Below are 18,477 nucleotides of genomic sequence, written 5' to 3'. Positions count from 1 at the left end.
GTAGACAGGGGAGAAGGAGGGATGGACGGAGGGGGGATGAGCTATAGGAGGGGATTGGTGCCAGAAGGCAGGGATGAGGAGCGACAGCTGCAGAGAGTGTTGGGGGGAAAAACTACAAGGAAAGGAGGGAGAAAAGACGGTTGCAGATCTAAGAAAGCAGCGGAGGGAAACAAGCTTTTATTGAGTCCAGACTGAGGCTTCAACATTTTAAGATCAATATGACTTTCCTCCATTTCATACCAATGGAGAAACTGAGGCTGAGTGAGATTAAATGGCTTGTGCAAGGTCAGGTCCGTAGTGCCCAGTCTCTTTCCCCTAAACCACAAACCTCTGAGAAGGAATAAAGCAGTAGAGGAGGACAGGGCGGGGCAGGAGTCAGGGGGCAGTTAAAGGATGTGCACAGGAGAAGGAGTAGCCACACTACCTGATTTTCAGAAAGCAAGGGCAAAGGCTGGGGAGGGCTGAGGGCACCAGGCTTCTCTCCGCTCCCGGCCCTAGTCAACCACAAGGGTCTCCTGGCTGTAGGGGATGGATTTCTCGTGCATCTGTTCTCCACCCTTGCCCATGTTGGGGCCAGGCCCCTGGCTGTGCCCCGAAGAGTAGCTGGCTGACTTCTCCCCACTGCTGCTGTGGGAGGTGCCCGCACATCTGCTCTGGCCACAGCAGAGCATGGAGGTGCAGGCCTGGCGGAAGCGGGGATCGAAGAAGGCATAGAGGAAAGGGTTGAGGCAGCTGTTGACGTAGCTGATGCAGGTGCAGTAGGGGAAGACGTTCATGAGGAAGAGGTCAAAGTCACAGGGCCAGTGCAGCAGGCTGCCCAGCATGTACAGCGTCTTCACCAGGTGGTAGGGCATCCAGCACAGGGCAAAGGTCACCACCAGCACCACGATGATGCTGAGCAGCCGGCGCCGCTTCCGCAGGCCCTCGATGCGCTCCTTGCGGAAGTGGCCAGCGATGGTTTGGGCGATGAAGAAGTAACAGGTCAGCATGATGGTGAAGGGCACCACGAAGCCCACGGTGGTGGACGAGACCCCCAGGCCCACCTCCCAGGCCCAATCCGAGCTCACAGTGGCCACCATGGAGTAGTCCATGTAGCACTGCACCTTGGTGGTGTTCTCCAGGTCCCCGGTGGTGCGGAACACCATGACAGGCATGGCCAGGAGGGCGGCCAGCACCCACAGGACCACCGTGGCCACGGCCCCGCTGACCCGCAGCCTCAGCCGAGCGTTGGCCACTGGCCTCACGATGGCCAGGTAGCGGTCGAAGCTGAGGCCGGTGAGGCAGAAGACGCTGGCGTACATGTTGACAAAGATGAGGTAGCTGCTGAGCTTGCAGGAGAAGGTCCCAAAGGGCCAGTCATAGTCCCGGTACGTGTAGGTAGCCCACAGGGGCAGCGTCACCACGAAGGTCAGGTCAGCCACTGCCAGGCTGGCGATGAAGATATCAGCCGAGCGCCTCTTCTCCCGGCTGCTCCGAAACACGGTCCAGAGCACCAGACCGTTGCCCGTGGTGCCCAGGAGGAAGACCAACATGTAGATGGCAGGGATGAGGGCCCCCGAGGATTTCCAGTCTGTGTACTCACACTCAGACTGGTTGTCTGCCCCATAGTAGTTGTCAAAATCACCACCTTCCTCCATGCTGGGGAGTGGAGAGAAGACGGGCAGGGGGTCCCAGGGACACCAGTTCCGTGGCTCTGTCACCCACTCTGCAAGCAGCCTGAATTTCTGGCTTGAGCCTCAGAGGGTAAGAAGGGCTGAAGATGGCCAGAGTCCTTCCCAGCACTCAGGAGGAGCTGCCTCTGGGTTCTGCAGACCCTGGAGGAAGCCTGTCTCCTGCAGAATTTCCTCCACCCTCTCCTGCCTTGCCCCCGTCTCAGTTAAGACACGTCCTTGCACCCTCCTGCGTCCCTGTCTCCTCCTTGACTCGTCATTCCCTCCTCCCACCTCCAGACCAGCCCCTCTCTTGTGAGTCAAAATCTTTAAGTGACAGCCCACTTTTTTTTTTTTTTTTTTTTTTTTGTCACTGAGCAAGTGGACCAAATTGACCCCTACTGTGCTGGGCTGAACATTATCTGTGGTTTTGCAAGTCTGCTCTCCTGGCCCCGCCTCCCCCTTCTGGTTGCCACCCACCTTCACCCCAGCCTCCATCCCTCCACTTTCCTCTGGCCACCACTTCCTGCCTGCCCTTCAGGGCACTCCCTCCTCAGTGCTCTCCGCCCTCCTGTTCTCACCCCCTCCCATCCAATCTAAATGGGACACATTATGCAGATTGCAATCCAGCCTGAGCTGGAGCCAGGGCTGGTAGGGAGCAAAGAGGGTGTAAGATTTCGCAGGATCGTCAGCGCATCTGGCAGGCCCTCCTGGCAGGCAGGTCTGGCCCCCTGGCTCCCTTCCTGCACCCCCAGCCCTCACCCAGACCAGGTGTCACAGGAGGGTCTTCTCCTACTTTGCCTCTGGCTTCATCTTTCGCTACCCCTTGGCTTTGACCCTCCCTTGAGAACTTCTGTGGTTTCTAGAGAAATCCCCCTACACTAGTGTAGACTGCAGTTTGCAGTTTGCAGATGGCACAGGATGCTTTTGAAGGTTGAAGGTAGTCACAGGATGGAAGAAATCCAGGACAAAATTATCTCTAAACAAGTCATTAAATCTGTAGGAAACAAAGGCCCAACAAGGTCAATGTTTTGCCCAAGGAAATAAAGTGAATTCTGCTACAGTTGATTGTTTGCTTTTCTTCTTCTCCAAGCACGAACATAACACAGTACCTGGCATGTCGTAGGTGAAAGGCTGTTTGTTTGCTTGTTTGTTTGTTTGTTTGTTTGTTTGTTGAGACAGAGTTTCACTCTTGTTGCCCAGGCTGGAGTGCAATGCTGCAATCTCGGCTCACTGCAACCTCCGCCTCCCGGGTTCAAGCGATTCTCCCGCCTCAGCCTCCCCAGTAGCTGGGATTACAGGCTAATTTTTTTTTGTTTTTTTAGTAGAGACAGGGTTTCACCATATTGGCCAGGCTAGTCTCAAACTCCTGACCTCAGATGACCCAAAGTGCTGGAATTATAGGCATGAGCCACCTTGCCCTGCCGGCCCGGTGAATGGCTGATGAGTGAGTAAGTGGATGGATGACGTAACGTGTGAGGGAAAAGGGGAATCCATAGGTGGAAGAAGGAGTGTATGAATTACTACGTGGCGAGAACTTGGATACATTTCAGTTCTCAGGTTTTTACTATCCTCCGTGGACCAAGAGGTTTGTATAAGACCACAGGGGGTCAGGAAGTTGAGCTAGAGGAGAGGGGTCTCTAGAAAGAGACGCAGTCACTGGAGGATGCTGTGGGGAAAGTTCTGTAGAAGCTCACTTTGCCCCATCTCATCACCTCTCCAGGACCTCTAGGAAGGAAGGAAGGAAGGAAGGAAGGAAAGAAGGAAGGAAGGAAGGAGGGAGGGAGGGAGGGAGGGAGGGAGGGAAGGAAGGAAGGAAGGAAGGAAGGAAGGAAGGAAGGAAGGAAGGAAGGAAGGAAGGAAGGAAGGAAGGAAGATGCACGACGTAAGATTTTTTAAAAATACGCACCATTTCCACCACCTAAAGTTGGGTAATAGTGAGATGGAACAAAAGCAGGAGCTGAGCCTTAACCACATCCAAGGCAAAAGACTTACAAAAGCTGGAATTGGCCAGGCAAGGTGGCTCATGCCTATAATCCCAGCACTTTGGGAGGCCAAGGCAGGAAGATCGCTTGAGCCCAGGAGTTCAAGACTAGCCTGAACAACATAGCCAAGACCCTGTCTCACGATATATATTTTTCTTAAGTTACTACGAAAGCTGGAATCCATTGTCTGGAGGGAAAGTGGATCAGAAAATCATCTGCAGAGATCAGGGAACTCAAACTCAAATACCTGCAAAAAAAAAAAAAAAAAAAAAAAAAACAGGCCAAGAGTGCAGTTTGAGACAACAGAGAATGGTAAAAGACTGTGGCAAACTGGAGGGTGCCCATTCCATCATAGGGAGGCCTCTTCAGCTCTAGTCTCTGGTTGCCATGCAGAAAGCTGGACCCCAGCATGACTGTGTCTTAGGATTTTTCCAAGACAATTTCAAATGATGGATTTTGGTAAGAAATTTTCATACTTGTAAATTTTGGAAATCAATTATCATTTCAAAAAAAAGAACAGACCATGGTAAGTAAAACATGTTTTTGGCCCCCGAGTTTGTGTTCTTTATACAGGAGCTTGCCAAGAATAGAAGGCAGCAGAAGAACTGAGAGGATGGGCCAGGAGGAGGAGACATAAAATGCAAAGATTGAAAAAGCCTTAGAGTGCAGTGGGGAGATGGAGGAGAGAAGGCTGCAGAGAGAGATTAGAAAGATCCCGTGACCTTCACCTAAATGCAATGTGAAGTGATGAATATCTTGGTGTTTCTCGTGAGGACTACATGTTGCCCACTCACTGTGTCCCAGTCATTCTTCTAAACATTTTATACATTCTACATATATGTATTAGAAGCTCTTTTTATCATCAAAACAACATTAGGAGGCAGGTGCTCTCATTAGCCTCAATTTACAGATGAGGAAACTGAGGCATGCAGAGGTGAAGCAACTTAGCCAAGATCACCCAGCAGTAATGAGCCAGAATTTGAACCAAAGCTGTCTTGAGCCCATGGACTAAACCACCATGCTCCCAAAGAAAAACGCCCAATCCTTTTGAAATCTGTTAAGCATTACAGAAATGTAGGGTGATGCTAGGATACCTGTAATTTACCTTAAAATAAGTTCTCCCGGGTGAGATTTTAAATAGATTGACTATTTAGAGCCACGTCTCACATTGATTAGACAGGGCATAAGAATCCTGCAGATAATAATCTGTACACTTAGGGTTAGCACCATAGACTTGATCCAGAAGCCACCCTGGATCTAGCCATTGCCAAAGAGAATTCCTGGGTGCCTGGTGCCAGCTAGAAAGCTAACAGGACTCTGCCTCTGGAATCTTGGCATTCTGCAGAGTGGGGGCTGGGACACCCAATAGGATCCAGAACTGGGGCTCCCTCCACCTCACAGTACACAGGGTAGGAATTGCTTGGGGCCTCTTGCCCCTGCATTTTTGGCTAATGAAGTTCTGCGCAGATGGCAGAATGGTTTTCATTATATCCCTACATTCATTCATCGTATCATGATTCATTCATCATATCCTGATATAATAGTTTCATTATATCCTGACATTATATCCTGGGTAGAAATAGTTAACCATTGGCCACATCAGACTTCTTCAGCGGTAAGCTATCTTTATCTATCAAAGGGGACCTAGGAGTTGTGCAGGGACCAGTTTGGCTCAGGTCAGGTCATAACAGATGTCCCTTTTAAGAGTAAACATTACTGCTTGGGACATTCCAGGATAAAGACCAAGTCTGAGACACCTAGTGATCCCAGTTCTGCCACGATTCTCCCAGAAAGACGCAGATGTCTGTGCCCTTTGCAGCCAGAAATACAGAGAGAGGGGAGCTAATGAGCTTGGCGTGTCCCTGAAATCAGGTCCCCATCTCCCTCCCCTCAGCTGTTCCCACTGGAATGCTGAGCCAGACAGGAGCCTGGAGACCCCCGTGGGAAAGGATATGGATCCATCGCTTTCATCTGCCGACCTCCAGGATCTGTGCCCTGGAGGGGGTAAAGAGCGGTTAATCTCACTAGTTACCAGACTCATTGAGAGGGGAGGGAATTGGGGGCCAGGGCTGGGAAGAGGCCACCGTTTGGGACCAGAGAGGGTAGAGTGCTGATAAGATCCGGCCTCCAACCAGGAACCAGCTGTAGCCAGATGACCTGAGTGCCCCCTGCAATGACAGCCTGAAGTGAGCAGAATTAGCCAGCTCACTCCTCATCCCGCCTGATCTAATCTGTCCCTGTTCCACATTGCATCATTCCACACAGAAGAAAGACTGGAAAATGAGACCAGTAGCTGAAGATGAACCGTGTGTGTCCTGGGGCTCAAAAGTGTGTGGTTCCTGGGCCTCACAGACTAGACATATACAAGGCCTAGGACAGATACCTTCTTTTCATTTCTGCCCCCCACCCTACTTGGCACCTGGTAAAAGTCTGTTGAATTAAAGCAATAGAAACACACTCAGGAGAAGGGTGTAAAGACTTGGGTCTTCACCCCAGAGCCGCTCTACTGCATTAACAAGGTGACTTTTGCTAAAGTGATCCAGGAAAATGTACTCTGAGCTATCGGGCAAACCAATAGCTAAGGCAAGTCTGTTGGCCAGGGTGCCCAGAGCTGGCCTGCCCCGGAGAGGCCTGAACAGGTTTCCTGGGGAACTGCCCTCTCTCTCCTGGGTGATTTCTTCAGAGCATTGTGATGAGACCGAGATGAATGACACCTGGCAGAAGAGCACTCCAGACCTGCTAGTGCCCTTTGAGGACAGCCCAGACTTCTGGGAGACCTCTGGAGTCAGTGGTTCAATATCCCTCACCCACCCTACCCCCAGGTTCATGCCTGGTGTAAAAAGCAGAGCCTGACTTGGCCTGTGCCCAGGGACATGCTGGCTGTGTGTGCTTTGTGAATGCAAGTTTTCTGTGTGCCACGAGGCCACTTGGATGTGAATTCTGTAGGTGCTTGTGAGCAGGCTGAACTTGTGTGTGCGTGGGGATATGAGTGTGCATTGGGTGCACACATTCATGCAGGTAGAACGTGTGCTTGCTTGTGCATAGCGGGGTATGATATGCATTGGGTGCACGCATTCATGCAGGTAGAACATGTGCTTGCTTGTGCATAGCGGGGTATGATATGCATTGGGTGCACACATTCATGCAGGTAGAACGTGTGCTTGCTTGTGAATAATGAGGTATGATGTGCATTGGGTGCATGCATTCATGCATGTAGAACAGTGTGCTTGCTTGTGCATAATGGGCTATCATGTGCACTGGGTTCATGCATTCACGTGTATAGAAGAGTGTACATGTTTGTGTATTGTAGGCACGAGTGTGCCATGAATGCACACATTCACCCAAGGAATGCACATTGGGTGTGTAGAAGAGTGTGCTTGCTTGTATGTAGTGGGATCGGAGATCTGAATAAACATCCTGCTTGGCGTACAGGAAGGGGTGCTTCATTGGATCTCTCTAAGAGTTTGAGATGAGGGGGGAAAAGCTGAACCCCTCTGCTGGGACCTCACCCAGACGCTACCCAAAGCTGTGGGCTGGGGACACCAGAGTGGAAGTAGTACCTTTCTGTGCCCTTCCGGACTTCTCACCTCCTCCCTCCTAGCTCTCCGCTCCAGCCCCCTCACTTCACAGGTCTGCTTTGAACTCCACAGCTGGGGAACTCACCCAGGGCAACAGCGCCTTTTTCTCTCCCTCCCGAGAGGCAGCCACAGCTGTGTCCCTAACAGCTGGTGGTGTTATCTGAGGGAAAGGGGAAGGGAAGGCAGGGACACAGGCGGGATAGAACTTGGCTGCCCAGCCCACACTTAGGAATTTACACACACACACACACACACACACACACACACACACACACACACGCACACGCACACACACACACACCCCCTCCTTTAGCAGCTTATCTGACCAAAAACAAATGGTCAGCTGCTTTCTGATAATTAAAACAGAAACCCCCTCAAGCAACTCTCTCCACCCCCAACCCCACCATTTGGTGCTATTTCAAACCCTAAGGCCATACTGCAAACTCCCAGATCTCCCTGGTCTCTGGGGACAGCAAGAAAACTCACTCACTGGCCTGGTTCTAGCTTTCTGTGATTCTGGGAATTATGGCTATGGCATCCAAATGCGGGTGGAGAAGTGGGTTTCTTGCCAAAAAGGCCAAAAGTGGGAGACAAACTGACCCTCTTGTTCTAATCCCATCCTAATTCATTCGCTCAGAAAATATTGAGCAACTACTATGTGCCAGGCTCTATTTGAGGCACTTGCCATACAGTGTGAACGATTCAAGCTATGCCCTCGGTTTCCTGCCCTTTCATTCTAGAGGTGGAACAGAAACAAAACAACAAACATTAAATAAATGCAGTGAACTCAGGTAATGATAAGCACTACAAAGAAAGATGAACTGGAGAATGATGCAGTGAATAAACGGAAATTGGCATTTTCAGATAGTGTAAATCGGGGAGGTCTCTTAGGAGTCACTGATATCTTACCTGAACCCCAATAACTAGCTTGTTTCGTACTCTGGGGAAGGCTTTTGCCCTTCTCTGAGCCTCAGTTTCCCTATCTGTACATGAGGACATTGGGTCAGCCAGGTCTAGCTTCCTGTGATTCTGGGAATTAGGGCTATGGCTTCCAGATGTGGTTGGAAAAGTGGGTTTCTTGCCAAAAAGATCAAAAGTGGGAGACAAACTGACCCTCTTACTGATGAATGGCAGGATCACATGAGAATCCATTCTCCCCACTACAGCACCAAGCCCCGTGTGGTGGGCTATTTGTTAGACTGCGAGAATCAGGAGTCTAGAAGCCTTTCCTTATCTCCCACCCACCTCCTGTCACCCTTTTACCGATCATTACCCACCCATCCCCCCATTACTTGGCACAGCACCCCATACATAGTGAACTCTAATAAATGCACTGGGATTGTAGGACCCCCATTTCTATAACCTCAGGAGTAATCAGAACTTCCTTAGGGGCCGGTCTCAGTGGCTCACCCCTGTAACCCAGCACTTTGGGAGACCGAGGCAGGTGGATCACCTGAGGTCAGGAGTTTGAGACCAGTCTGGCCAACATGGTGAAACCCCGTCTCTACTAAAAATACAAAAAATTAGCTGGGCGTGATGGTGGGCACCTGTAATCCCAGCTACTCAGGAGGCTGAGGAGGGAGAATTGCTTGAACCCAGGAGTTTGCTGTGAGCCAAGATCACACCATTGCACTCTAGCCCAGGCAACAAGAGTGAAACTGTGTCTCAAAAAAAAAAAAAGAAAGAAAGAAAGAAAGAACTTTCTTAGGACAATCTGGATAGGGCACTGGATTCCCATGACTTAGAACAGAAAAGATGCCTAAAATTTTATTAGCCCATTGATTCCCACGCTGACATCAGAGGCCCTCAATGATAGAAGTGGGGAAAGAGGCAGTAGCTTGGGCCAGCATCAGCATTTCATGAAATCTTGTGGAAACGGCACATTCTTCTTACCCTATCATAAGACAACCCTCCACCACCGCGAGCTTGGACTTTTAACAAGTCAGTGTGGGGACTCTGGCTACGCCATGCTGCTCAGTGTGCCTTTGATGAATAAAAACTGAGCAGATGAATTCATTACGATTTTATAAACAAGGTGGGTTAGATCAACAGACTCCTTCCTTAAAAAGGATTCACTGTGGGGAGAACAGGAAAGCAAGCGAGACAGCCTTTGATGCTGAAAGGTTGTGGCTGCGATCTACTCCACACCCTTGACCTTACCGATGGGGAAAGCGAGGGAGGGAGAGCAAAAGGGTTTTGTCCAGGTGTCCCTATGCCACCCTCTCTTCTCCTCCCACCCCCAAAGGTTGGGTGCAGAGGAAGTCTTTGTTTGGCTGAGAGGAGGGACTTGGGCAGGAGGCTGTGAGGACAGGAAGTACAGCAGAGGCAGGAAGGAGGTAAGGAAGAGGCTGACAGGACCAGGCTGGCTCACACCCAGCCCTGCCAGCCTTCAGGAGAGCAACACGGTGTTTCTAAAAATATTGACAGTGAGTCTACATTAATGAGATATATATCAGCACTGACAATGGGAGGATGCTGGGCCAGGCCCTCCAGGGGAGAAGACCAACGCCATTAGCCCAGAGGCTGCACAAAGGCAAAGGGAGCTTGGGGAAGGCCAGCCTTGCACAGCTAAAGAAAAAATCAAGCTTTCCACCCTGGGGCCTAAACAGGCACTGGAGACCACAATGCCCCAGAAACCTCCCCCAGGAACGGAAAACATCCTAGATTCCTGGACCTGCAACGAGCATCTTCAACCTGTATCCCTGACCCCAATTGAGTGCAGAAATCTCCTCTGCCACACCCACTCTGACGACCATCCAGGTGTCTCTTGAATACCTCTGTTGACCAGACACTTAATTCTGCCCCCAGCAGCGCATTCCCATTCCAGTCTTAGCATCCCTGCCCATTCAACCTTCAGCAGAGAAGAGTGGTTCAGAACAAAGATGCTGGAGTCAGGTAGCCACTTACAAGTCACTTTGCCATGGAGCACCAAGGAGTGTGATCATTTCAAGTCTCGGTTTTCTCATCTGTAAAATGGGAGTCACTAGAATATCTACTGCCCCAGGACTGGTATAAGGATTCAGCAAGGTAAAGGAGAGAGCATGCAAAGAATGCCGTGTGGACAGAAAGATGCAGGCCAAGATGCAAAGATGCAAAAGGAAGAATTTAAGGCCGGGTGTGGTGGCTCACGCCTGTAATCCCAGCATTTGGGAGGCCAAGGAGGGTAGATCACAAGGTCAGGGGTTCAAGACTAGCCTGGCCAAGATGGTGAAACCCCATCTCTACTAAAAATACAAAAATTAGCTCGGTGTGGTGGTGGGCGCCTGTAATCCCAGCTACTTGGGAGGCTGAGGCAGAGAATTGCTTAAACCTGGGAGGCGGAGGTTGCAGTGAGCCGAGATTGTGCCACTTCAAGCCAACCTGTGCAACAGAGCAAGACTCCATCTCAAAAAAAAAAAAAAAGAAAAGAAAAGAAAGAAAAAATTTAAAATGTCCTAGGACTAAAGTGACATAAGGCTAGGAAAATCAGCACATGCCGTTTTGCTGCTGATAAGGGGCTGCTGAAGAGCTAACCCTGCACTGTGCAGTGGGCGAGCCACTCACCACGTGTGGCTATGGAGGGCCAGAAACGTGGCGAGGCAGATGGAGGGGCACTGCAGGTGTAGAACACACACTGGGTGTCAAAGACTTAGTATGAAAACAGAATGTAATATATCTCATTAGTAATTTTTTCGGGGCCGGGCGCAATGGCTCAAGCCTGTAATCCCAGCACTTTGGGAGGCCGAAACGGGTGGATCACGAGGTCAGGAGATCGATACCATCCTGGCTAACACAGTGAAACCCTGTCTCTACTAAAAAATACAAAAAACTAGCCGGGCGAGGTGGTGGGCGCCTGTGGTCCCAGCTACTTGAGAGGCTGAGGCAGGAGAATGGCGTGAACCTGGGAGGCGGAGCTTGCAGTGAGCCGAGATCCGGCCACTGCACTCCAGCCTGGGCCACAGAGTGAGACTCCGTCTCAAAAAAAAAAAAAAAAAGAGTAATCTTTTCTATTGATTACATGTCAAAATGATAACATTTTGGATATATTAAAGTAAGTACATTGTTAAAATGAAGTCTACTTTTTTTGTTTCCTTTACTTATTTTTTAATTTTTTTTGAGACAGAGTCTTGCTCTGTCACCCAGGCTGGAGTGCAGTGGTGTAATTTCAGCTCATTGCAACCTCCGCCCCCCGGGTTCAAGAGATTCTCCTGCCTCAGCCTCCCGAGTAGCTAGGATTACAGATATGTGCCATCATACCTGGAAAATTTTTGTATTTTTGGTAGAGACATAGACATATTTGCCATATTGACCAGGCTGGGCTAAAAATCCTGACCTCAAGTGATCTGCCCACATCGGCCTCCCAAAGTGCTGGGATTACAGGAGTGAGCCTCCATGCCCAGCCTCGTTTGCTTTTTTAATGTGTCTACTAGGAAAATTAAAATCACATATATAACTTCTGTTATATCCCTATTGGATAGTGCTGAGCTGAAGGATCATATCTAAGCCTTAGGATGCTCACTCTGGAGGCATCTTTGAGGACGGGTTAGAATGGGTAGGTTCATTAGGAAACAGGTGCAGTTTTTCAGACCAAAGGCCCATATTAAGGAGAGGACTCCAATTCCAATTTTCCAATCACAGGTAGTTTGTCACCAACAAACAAACAAACAAAAAAAATAATAATAATAGGAATGACTCTTATTTATTGTTTACTCCGTGTCAGCAGGCACTGTTCTAGCGAAGGACCATGATTTTAAAAAGTAAACTCTGGAAGCAAAAAGGCCTGGTTTGAAATCCTGGTTCTGCTAGTATATGAAGCTTCAGTTTCATCAGCTATAAAACAGGGGTAACTGAATATAGCATTGTCAGAACTATGAGATACTAGGCTTAGATACCCAACGCAGGTAGTAGTCTCTTACTATTACTCCCATAGTAATAGGTAGTGTATTGCATCCTAATAGGTAAAGTTTACTACCAGGCACTGTGTAAGCACACTCAAATGCTTTTTCCCAATGGAAGTTTTAATGCCATCTTTTACATTATGATCGCCATCTTATAGATTTGTAAACTGAGGTTCGGAGAGTTACTTCACTGGCTCAGGACCATCTGGCTTCTGAGTAATAGAGAGAGGATTTGAACCCTTGGCTTTGACTCTAGAAGCCTGAGAGCTCTACAGCCAGGTTGTGTTTTCCCAGCACAAGGTCTTGCTTCTGCATTCAGATATGACCTGCTGTTGCTTCGGTGAAGGGGGACGGCACAGAAATCTCGTAGATGGATCCTGCTCTCTCCACCTGTCTGAAGGACAGTGAGACTGAGTGGAGAAAAATTCACAGGGGTTCACAGCTATGATGATAAAAAGATAATTTGTAAAACCAGCATGTTTCTAATTACTCATCAACCTGTAGACATAAAGATCAAGCCATGAATGACTCCATAATAACGGCAATAACAATAGTAATGAATAACACTAGTAACTATTTACGATAGCAAAGACTTGTAACCAACCCAAATGCCCCTCAATGATAGACTGGATAAAGAAAATGTGGCACATATGCACCATGGAATACTATGCAGCCATAAAAAAGAATGAGTTCATGTCCTTTGCAGGGACACGAATGAAGCTGGAAACCATCATTCTCAGCAAACTAACTCAGGAACAGAAAACCAAACACAGCATGTTCTCACTCATAAGTGGGAGTTGAACAATGAGGACACATGGACACAGGGAGGGGAACATCACACACTGGGGCCTGGTGGGGGTTGGGGGACAAGGAGTGGGAGAGCATTAGGTCAAATACCTAATGCATGCAGAGCTTAAAACCTTGACGACGGGTTGATAGGTGCAGCAAACCACCGTGTCACATGTATGCTTATGTAACAAACCTGCATGTTCTATACATGTATCCCAGAACTTAAAACAAAATTAATAATAATAATAACAATAATAATAATGGCTCTTATTTATTAAGTGCTTACTCCACACCAGCAGGCACCATTCTAGTGAAGGGCCACGATTTAAAAAGTAAACCCTGGAAGCAAAAATGACTAGTTTCAAACACTAGTTCTGCTAGTATATGAAGCCTCAGTTTCATCAACTATAAAATAGGGGTAACCGTACACAACATTGTCAGAATTATGAGATACTAGGCTTAGATCCCAGACTTAGGTCCGTGCCTGGCACAGGGCGAATGCTCAGTTAACATTGCCTATTACAGTCATCTCACTTAATCCCCACAATAACCCAATAGGTAGAGAGGATCAATAGTGACAAATGGGAATGATAATATTCACAGTTTACAGATGTAGAAACTGAGAGGCGAAACAATAAGAAACTAGTCTAAGTCTCTCCATTTCTCAGTATTGGAGATGGGATTCAGACCGAGGAGAGCTGATTAGAGAGAGCATCTGCAGTCTTCACTACCACGGTAGACAGTTCCAAATCTTAAACAGTTTGTAAAGTCATATTTTTTTCTTATGCCCCTTCTTTAATGATATTTTCCATCTTAGTTCCTTGAAGTGTGGAACGCGCTGCCCTGCCTGCCCGAGGTTTTGACAGAAGCCAGTGGGTTAGTCAACAACTTTGCGTGAGCACAGAGAGGTGGCTGCCCCAGATGCTCTGCTGATGCAGGGCTCTGCTGATGAATGACCCACCAGTCCCAGGGTCCAGCGGCAATCTACCCTTGCCAAAAAGGCACAACACTAGTGCTACAGCATCTCCCACTCTTAGGACTGCTCGGGGCCTAAGGATGGTTGGCAAGGTGGAAAGAAGAACTGGACATGGGTGGGCCAGCTCAAGCACGGAGCTGCCTCCTGAGCCTGGCTGTTTGGCTGCTGTGCCTCTGACGGCTCGGTGATGCTGACCTCTGGTGGAGATGAGCTGCTACTCAGCTTTCACCTCCCCCTGAGCACCAGGAGTCCCAGCGCTGGCTGCCAGCCCTGCCACCGGGATGCAGACCCAGCAGCCTGAGATCCCAGAGAGCCCACCTAAGCCCAACCTCTCTCCTTCTTCCAGGGCCCTGTGGCACCTGGAATTGTCTACCCCAGAACCTTATGGCTCAGGAGCTAGAAGAACCCTTAGCAAAAGGAACTTGCCCAGCTGATGATTCTGATGTTGAACAGGCCCTAGAACCCAGCATAGGTCCCAGTCTCGGAGAATTAAGGCCTCAGCCCCTCCACCTAGTTCAGTGTTTTCAGCTACGCATTATCTTCTGACATGTGGTTACACCGCACTGTAATAATACATATTATGACACTGATATAGAAAAAGAAATGTTCTTGTCTTACTATTTTCTCTTTGGGTGGTGCAGAAGTAAAACCAAGAGACGTTGAATCATCCTCAGTATTATTCATCACTCTTCCTCAAGCATGTCACCCTGTAAAGACAACATACGAAAGGGAAAATGTTACCCTGTTTTATTAAGGAAAATTATGGACTAGAAAGAGACTGTTTTTTTGTTTTGTTTTGTTTTGTTTTTTTAATAAGCTAACATTGATAAGAAAAAAGTTGAGTCAAGTCCCTGGAGGCAGGAATCTCATTGCTGAGCACCCAGCGCCACCTTGTGGTTGCTCGCAGGACAGCGATCCCAGCTTCCACTCATTTCTCTACCCACCACATTCATTGAGCATTTCTTAAGTGCCCTTTCATCTGTTTCTTTGCGGAGCCCCTTATCTGAATCTTTTATCTCAATGGACTTTGCACTGAAATCTCTTTCGATACACTCACTAATTTTAGCATGGGAAAAAGCGTGGCCACACAGTTGAGTTGGCCCAAGTAAGAAGGTGTCTATGGAGATATTCTTTATCCATGAGCCCTTCCAGTTATTCCAGTGTCAGCCTTGGGGCCCTGAAGGTCACACACAGATTCAATTAGACAAACCTCTTAAAATATGTGTGTATATTTTCCTTTCCTTCTTTCTCTTTCTGGAAATACATTTTCCTGTGTCTCAGGCAGCAGTCACTCTGGTAAGACGGGGGAACTTCAGCACAGACAGGTTGTGGGGGACACAGCTAATTAACGACCGAGCCAGAGCTGGGGCTTCAGGGCTCTGTGACTCACTCAAAAAATGTCCACTGAGTCCTTCCTCTGTAGGGGGCCCTATGGTAAGTCAAAACCCCACCCAGGACTCTGCCCTCGAAAGATAGAGCCTTGTCAGGGAGAGGCATCTACTAAAGAATGATGTAAAAAAGTAAAGCTGTAACGGTGCAAAGTATTACAAGGAGAGCTATGTCCACAGACAGGATTTTTAGAGTCTGACTTTTAGAGACGTTAAAGGACTGAAAATATCATGGCCCCCTCCATAATCTATTTTAAATGAAAACAAACAATTTAAAGATAGGTGTAAAGAAATTCCCCAAAAGCCTTATTTTTCCCATAATGACATCTTTGAAAGTGTTTTATGTTAAAAGGAATCAAATAGCATGTTATGAAAAATCGGGAGTGACCCTGTTTCTCTAGTGCCGGAAATAGATGTTTAGCCAGCCTGTTGGGGAATCCAGGAATGGATACATATATAATAGGAGTTTGACCTAGTCAGGAAAATTTGGAAAAACTTGCCTAAGAAAATGGTAACAGTGCTGAGAGCTACAGGATAAGAAGGCAGAAAGGTGAAAACCATGACAAATAATTACAGCAAGCACTGGGCAGAGTGTATACAATGGTCCTGCGGAAGCTGGGAGCTTGAGAGAACAGAGGCTGAAAGAAGTGGGGAGAGGCTGGAACAGAGGACAATGAGAACTGTGTTGTAAGAGAAGACAAGGAGCCAAACCACATTGGGCTTTGTGGGACACCTTGAGGAGTTTTGCCTTTATCCTCCAAGCAATGGAAAGCTGTTGAAGGGTTTTAATTGGCAGGGCATGGTGACATGATCCAGTTGGTGTTACAGAAAAGCCACACTGACTGTATGCCGAAAGTGGATAGGCAAGAGGACAAGCACCTTAGCCTAGTGTCCTAGTTTGTTTTGTGTTGCTATAACGCCTCTCTCCCTGACAAGGCTCTGTCTTTCAAGGGCAGAGTCCTGGGTGGGGTTTTTATTTACCATTGAGCTTAGCATAGGGACCCCTACAGAGGAAGGACTCAGTGAACATTTTCTGAGTGAGTCACAGAGTCCTGAAGCCCCAGCTCTGGCTCGGTCATTAACTGTGTCCCCCACAACCTGTCTGTGCTGAAGTTCCCGTGTCTTACCAGAGTGGCTGCTGCCTGAGACACAGGCAAATGTATTTCCAGAAAGAGAAAGAAGGAAAGGAAAATATACACACATATTTTAAGAGATTTGTCTAATTAAACGAGGGCAAGAGGACACAAGAGAACAAGAGAAAGAGAGCAAGAGGACAGGAGTCCAATAAGGAGACGTGAATCCCCAGGAGACATAATAGGAGCCTGGATTATGAGTGTGGTAGACAAAATGGAGAGAAGTAAGAAGATTTGAGCAATATGTTGGATTGGGTATGGGTGTAAGGAAAAGGGAGCTGCCAGGATGTCTCAGGTTTCCTCACTTGCTTGCTGGAACTAAATGAAAATGGTGTGACGGAACTGGTGAGCAAGCCCCAGTATCTACTTTCTCCTTTTTCCTTTAGTGATTGCACCAGAGTCCTCTTACATGCCAACTTTCGATCTTCTCGAGCTCACTTACCTTTTTTTTCAGCTCTGGGAGGGCTCTGATGGACCCAAAGCAGGCACAGTCTGGTGGCTCCCTCCCCTCTGGCCCCTGCTGTGCCCTTCTCACCTCCCACGTGGGCTTCTGCTGATATCACTGGACCTGGCATGGTGCCCATGTTTTGCATGGAAACTTAGAAAAGCAAGAGAGTTGGCAGCCCATGGAAAAATGTTTTAACCAATGAGAGAAGTTACTGGAGATAGTCTTCCTGCATTCTCTCCCACAGGTTTGGTCCTCAGGAACAGTTGATACAAGTGCTTGGTGTCTTGTTTCTATAGATTGGTCAATTAATATGGACCCTCATATTAGTTGTCTCTCTTTTTTTCTTCACTCTCCTTGTTAGTTACTCCTATCTGTAAACCTGCAACTTCACTCTCCTTGTTAGTTACTCCTATTTGTAAACCTGCAGCTCCAGACTCGCTTTCCAGGGAACCCAGTGGGATGGTTTAAATGTGTCCTGTAAAATTTATGTGTTGGAAACTTAATCCCCAATGCCACAGTGTTGAGAAGTGGGAACTTCAGGAAGTGATTAGATCGTTAGGGCTCATGAATGGATTAATGGATGGATTAATGCCGTTGGATAGATCAATGCTCATAAATGGATTAATTCCACGACCTCAAAGTGGGTTAGTCATCATGGGAGTGGGTTTCCAGTAAAAGAGTAAGTTCAGCCCCCTTCCTTTCTCTTGCTCTCTTGTGTTCTCTTGCCCTTCCACCTTCTGCCATGGGATGACACAGCAAGATGTTCCTGGCCAGATGCTACCACTTTGACACTGGACTTCCCAGTCTCCAGAGCCAGGAGCCAATACATTTCCATTCATATAAAATACGCAGTCCATGCCATTCTGTTATAGCAACACAAAACAAACTAGGACACTAGGCTAAGGTGGTAACATAATATCCAATTTTTAGTTGGAAACACACTACCCAGCTATAGACTACACGTTCCAGCTCCCCTTACAACTTCTGCAGCCTTATCAATGTGATATGAACAAAGTGATGTGTGCTTCTTCTGGGTCACATTCTTTAAAAAAGGAAATTGCTTACTCTTTATATCCTTTCTTTCTTCTTTCTCATATGGTGGAACATGGATGTGGGCTGGCAAGCCAGCTTTGACCGTGCAGATGAAGACAACATCCAAAGGGAAGCAGAGCAACAGAGCAACAAGACACTGCGTGCAGGAGAGCTGAGCCACCCGTCTACCTCTGGCTTATTAATAGAAAGAAAAATGACTTTTTTTTTTGAGACAGAGTTTCGCTCTTGTTGCCCAGGCTGGAGTGCAATGGCGTGATCTTGGCTCACTGCAACCTCCACCTTCCAGGTTCAAGTGATTCTCCTGCCTCAGCCTCCCAAGTAACTGGGATTACAGGCATGCGTCACCATGCCCAGCTAATTTTTTGTATTTTTAGCAGAGACAGGGTTTCTCCATGTTGGTCAGGCTGCTCTCAAACTCCTGACCTCGTGTTTCACCCGCCTCAGCCTCCCAAAGTGCTGGGATTACAGGCGTGAGCCACCCCTCCTGACCTTAAAAAATGACTCTCTTTAAAGCCCTGTCTCTCTGTCTCATATCTTAACCTGTACCATAACTCACGCTTAGGGAACAGTGGAACAAGACAGGCTTGAGTGCAGTTTGGGG

The 18,477-nt window shown here is 48.0% G+C and overlaps 1 protein-coding gene and 1 long non-coding RNA gene across 2 annotated transcripts; both read right to left on the bottom strand.

The window, feature by feature from the left end:
- Positions 1-494: 494 nt before the first annotated feature.
- On the bottom strand, positions 495-1,637 carry APLNR (apelin receptor). The gene is given in 1 exon segment (NM_001047126.1): positions 495-1,637. A coding segment is annotated over 1 exon segment (1,143 nt).
- A 10,232-nt stretch (positions 1,638-11,869) lies between these two features.
- Positions 11,870-14,602, bottom strand: LOC144334213 (uncharacterized). The gene is made up of 2 exons (XR_013403805.1): positions 14,473-14,602; positions 11,870-12,483 (listed from the first exon to the last, which is right to left on the bottom strand). It is a non-coding gene; the product is annotated as an uncharacterized LOC144334213 (long non-coding RNA).
- Between the last annotated feature and the right edge of the window lie 3,875 nt (positions 14,603-18,477).

This window comes from Macaca mulatta, chromosome 14 (assembly GCF_049350105.2).
Source record: "Macaca mulatta isolate MMU2019108-1 chromosome 14, T2T-MMU8v2.0, whole genome shotgun sequence".
Lineage (NCBI taxonomy): Eukaryota > Metazoa > Chordata > Mammalia > Primates > Cercopithecidae > Macaca > Macaca mulatta.
Note: the sequence above shows the minus strand (reverse complement) of the source record. Positions and strands in the feature narration are given on the sequence as shown.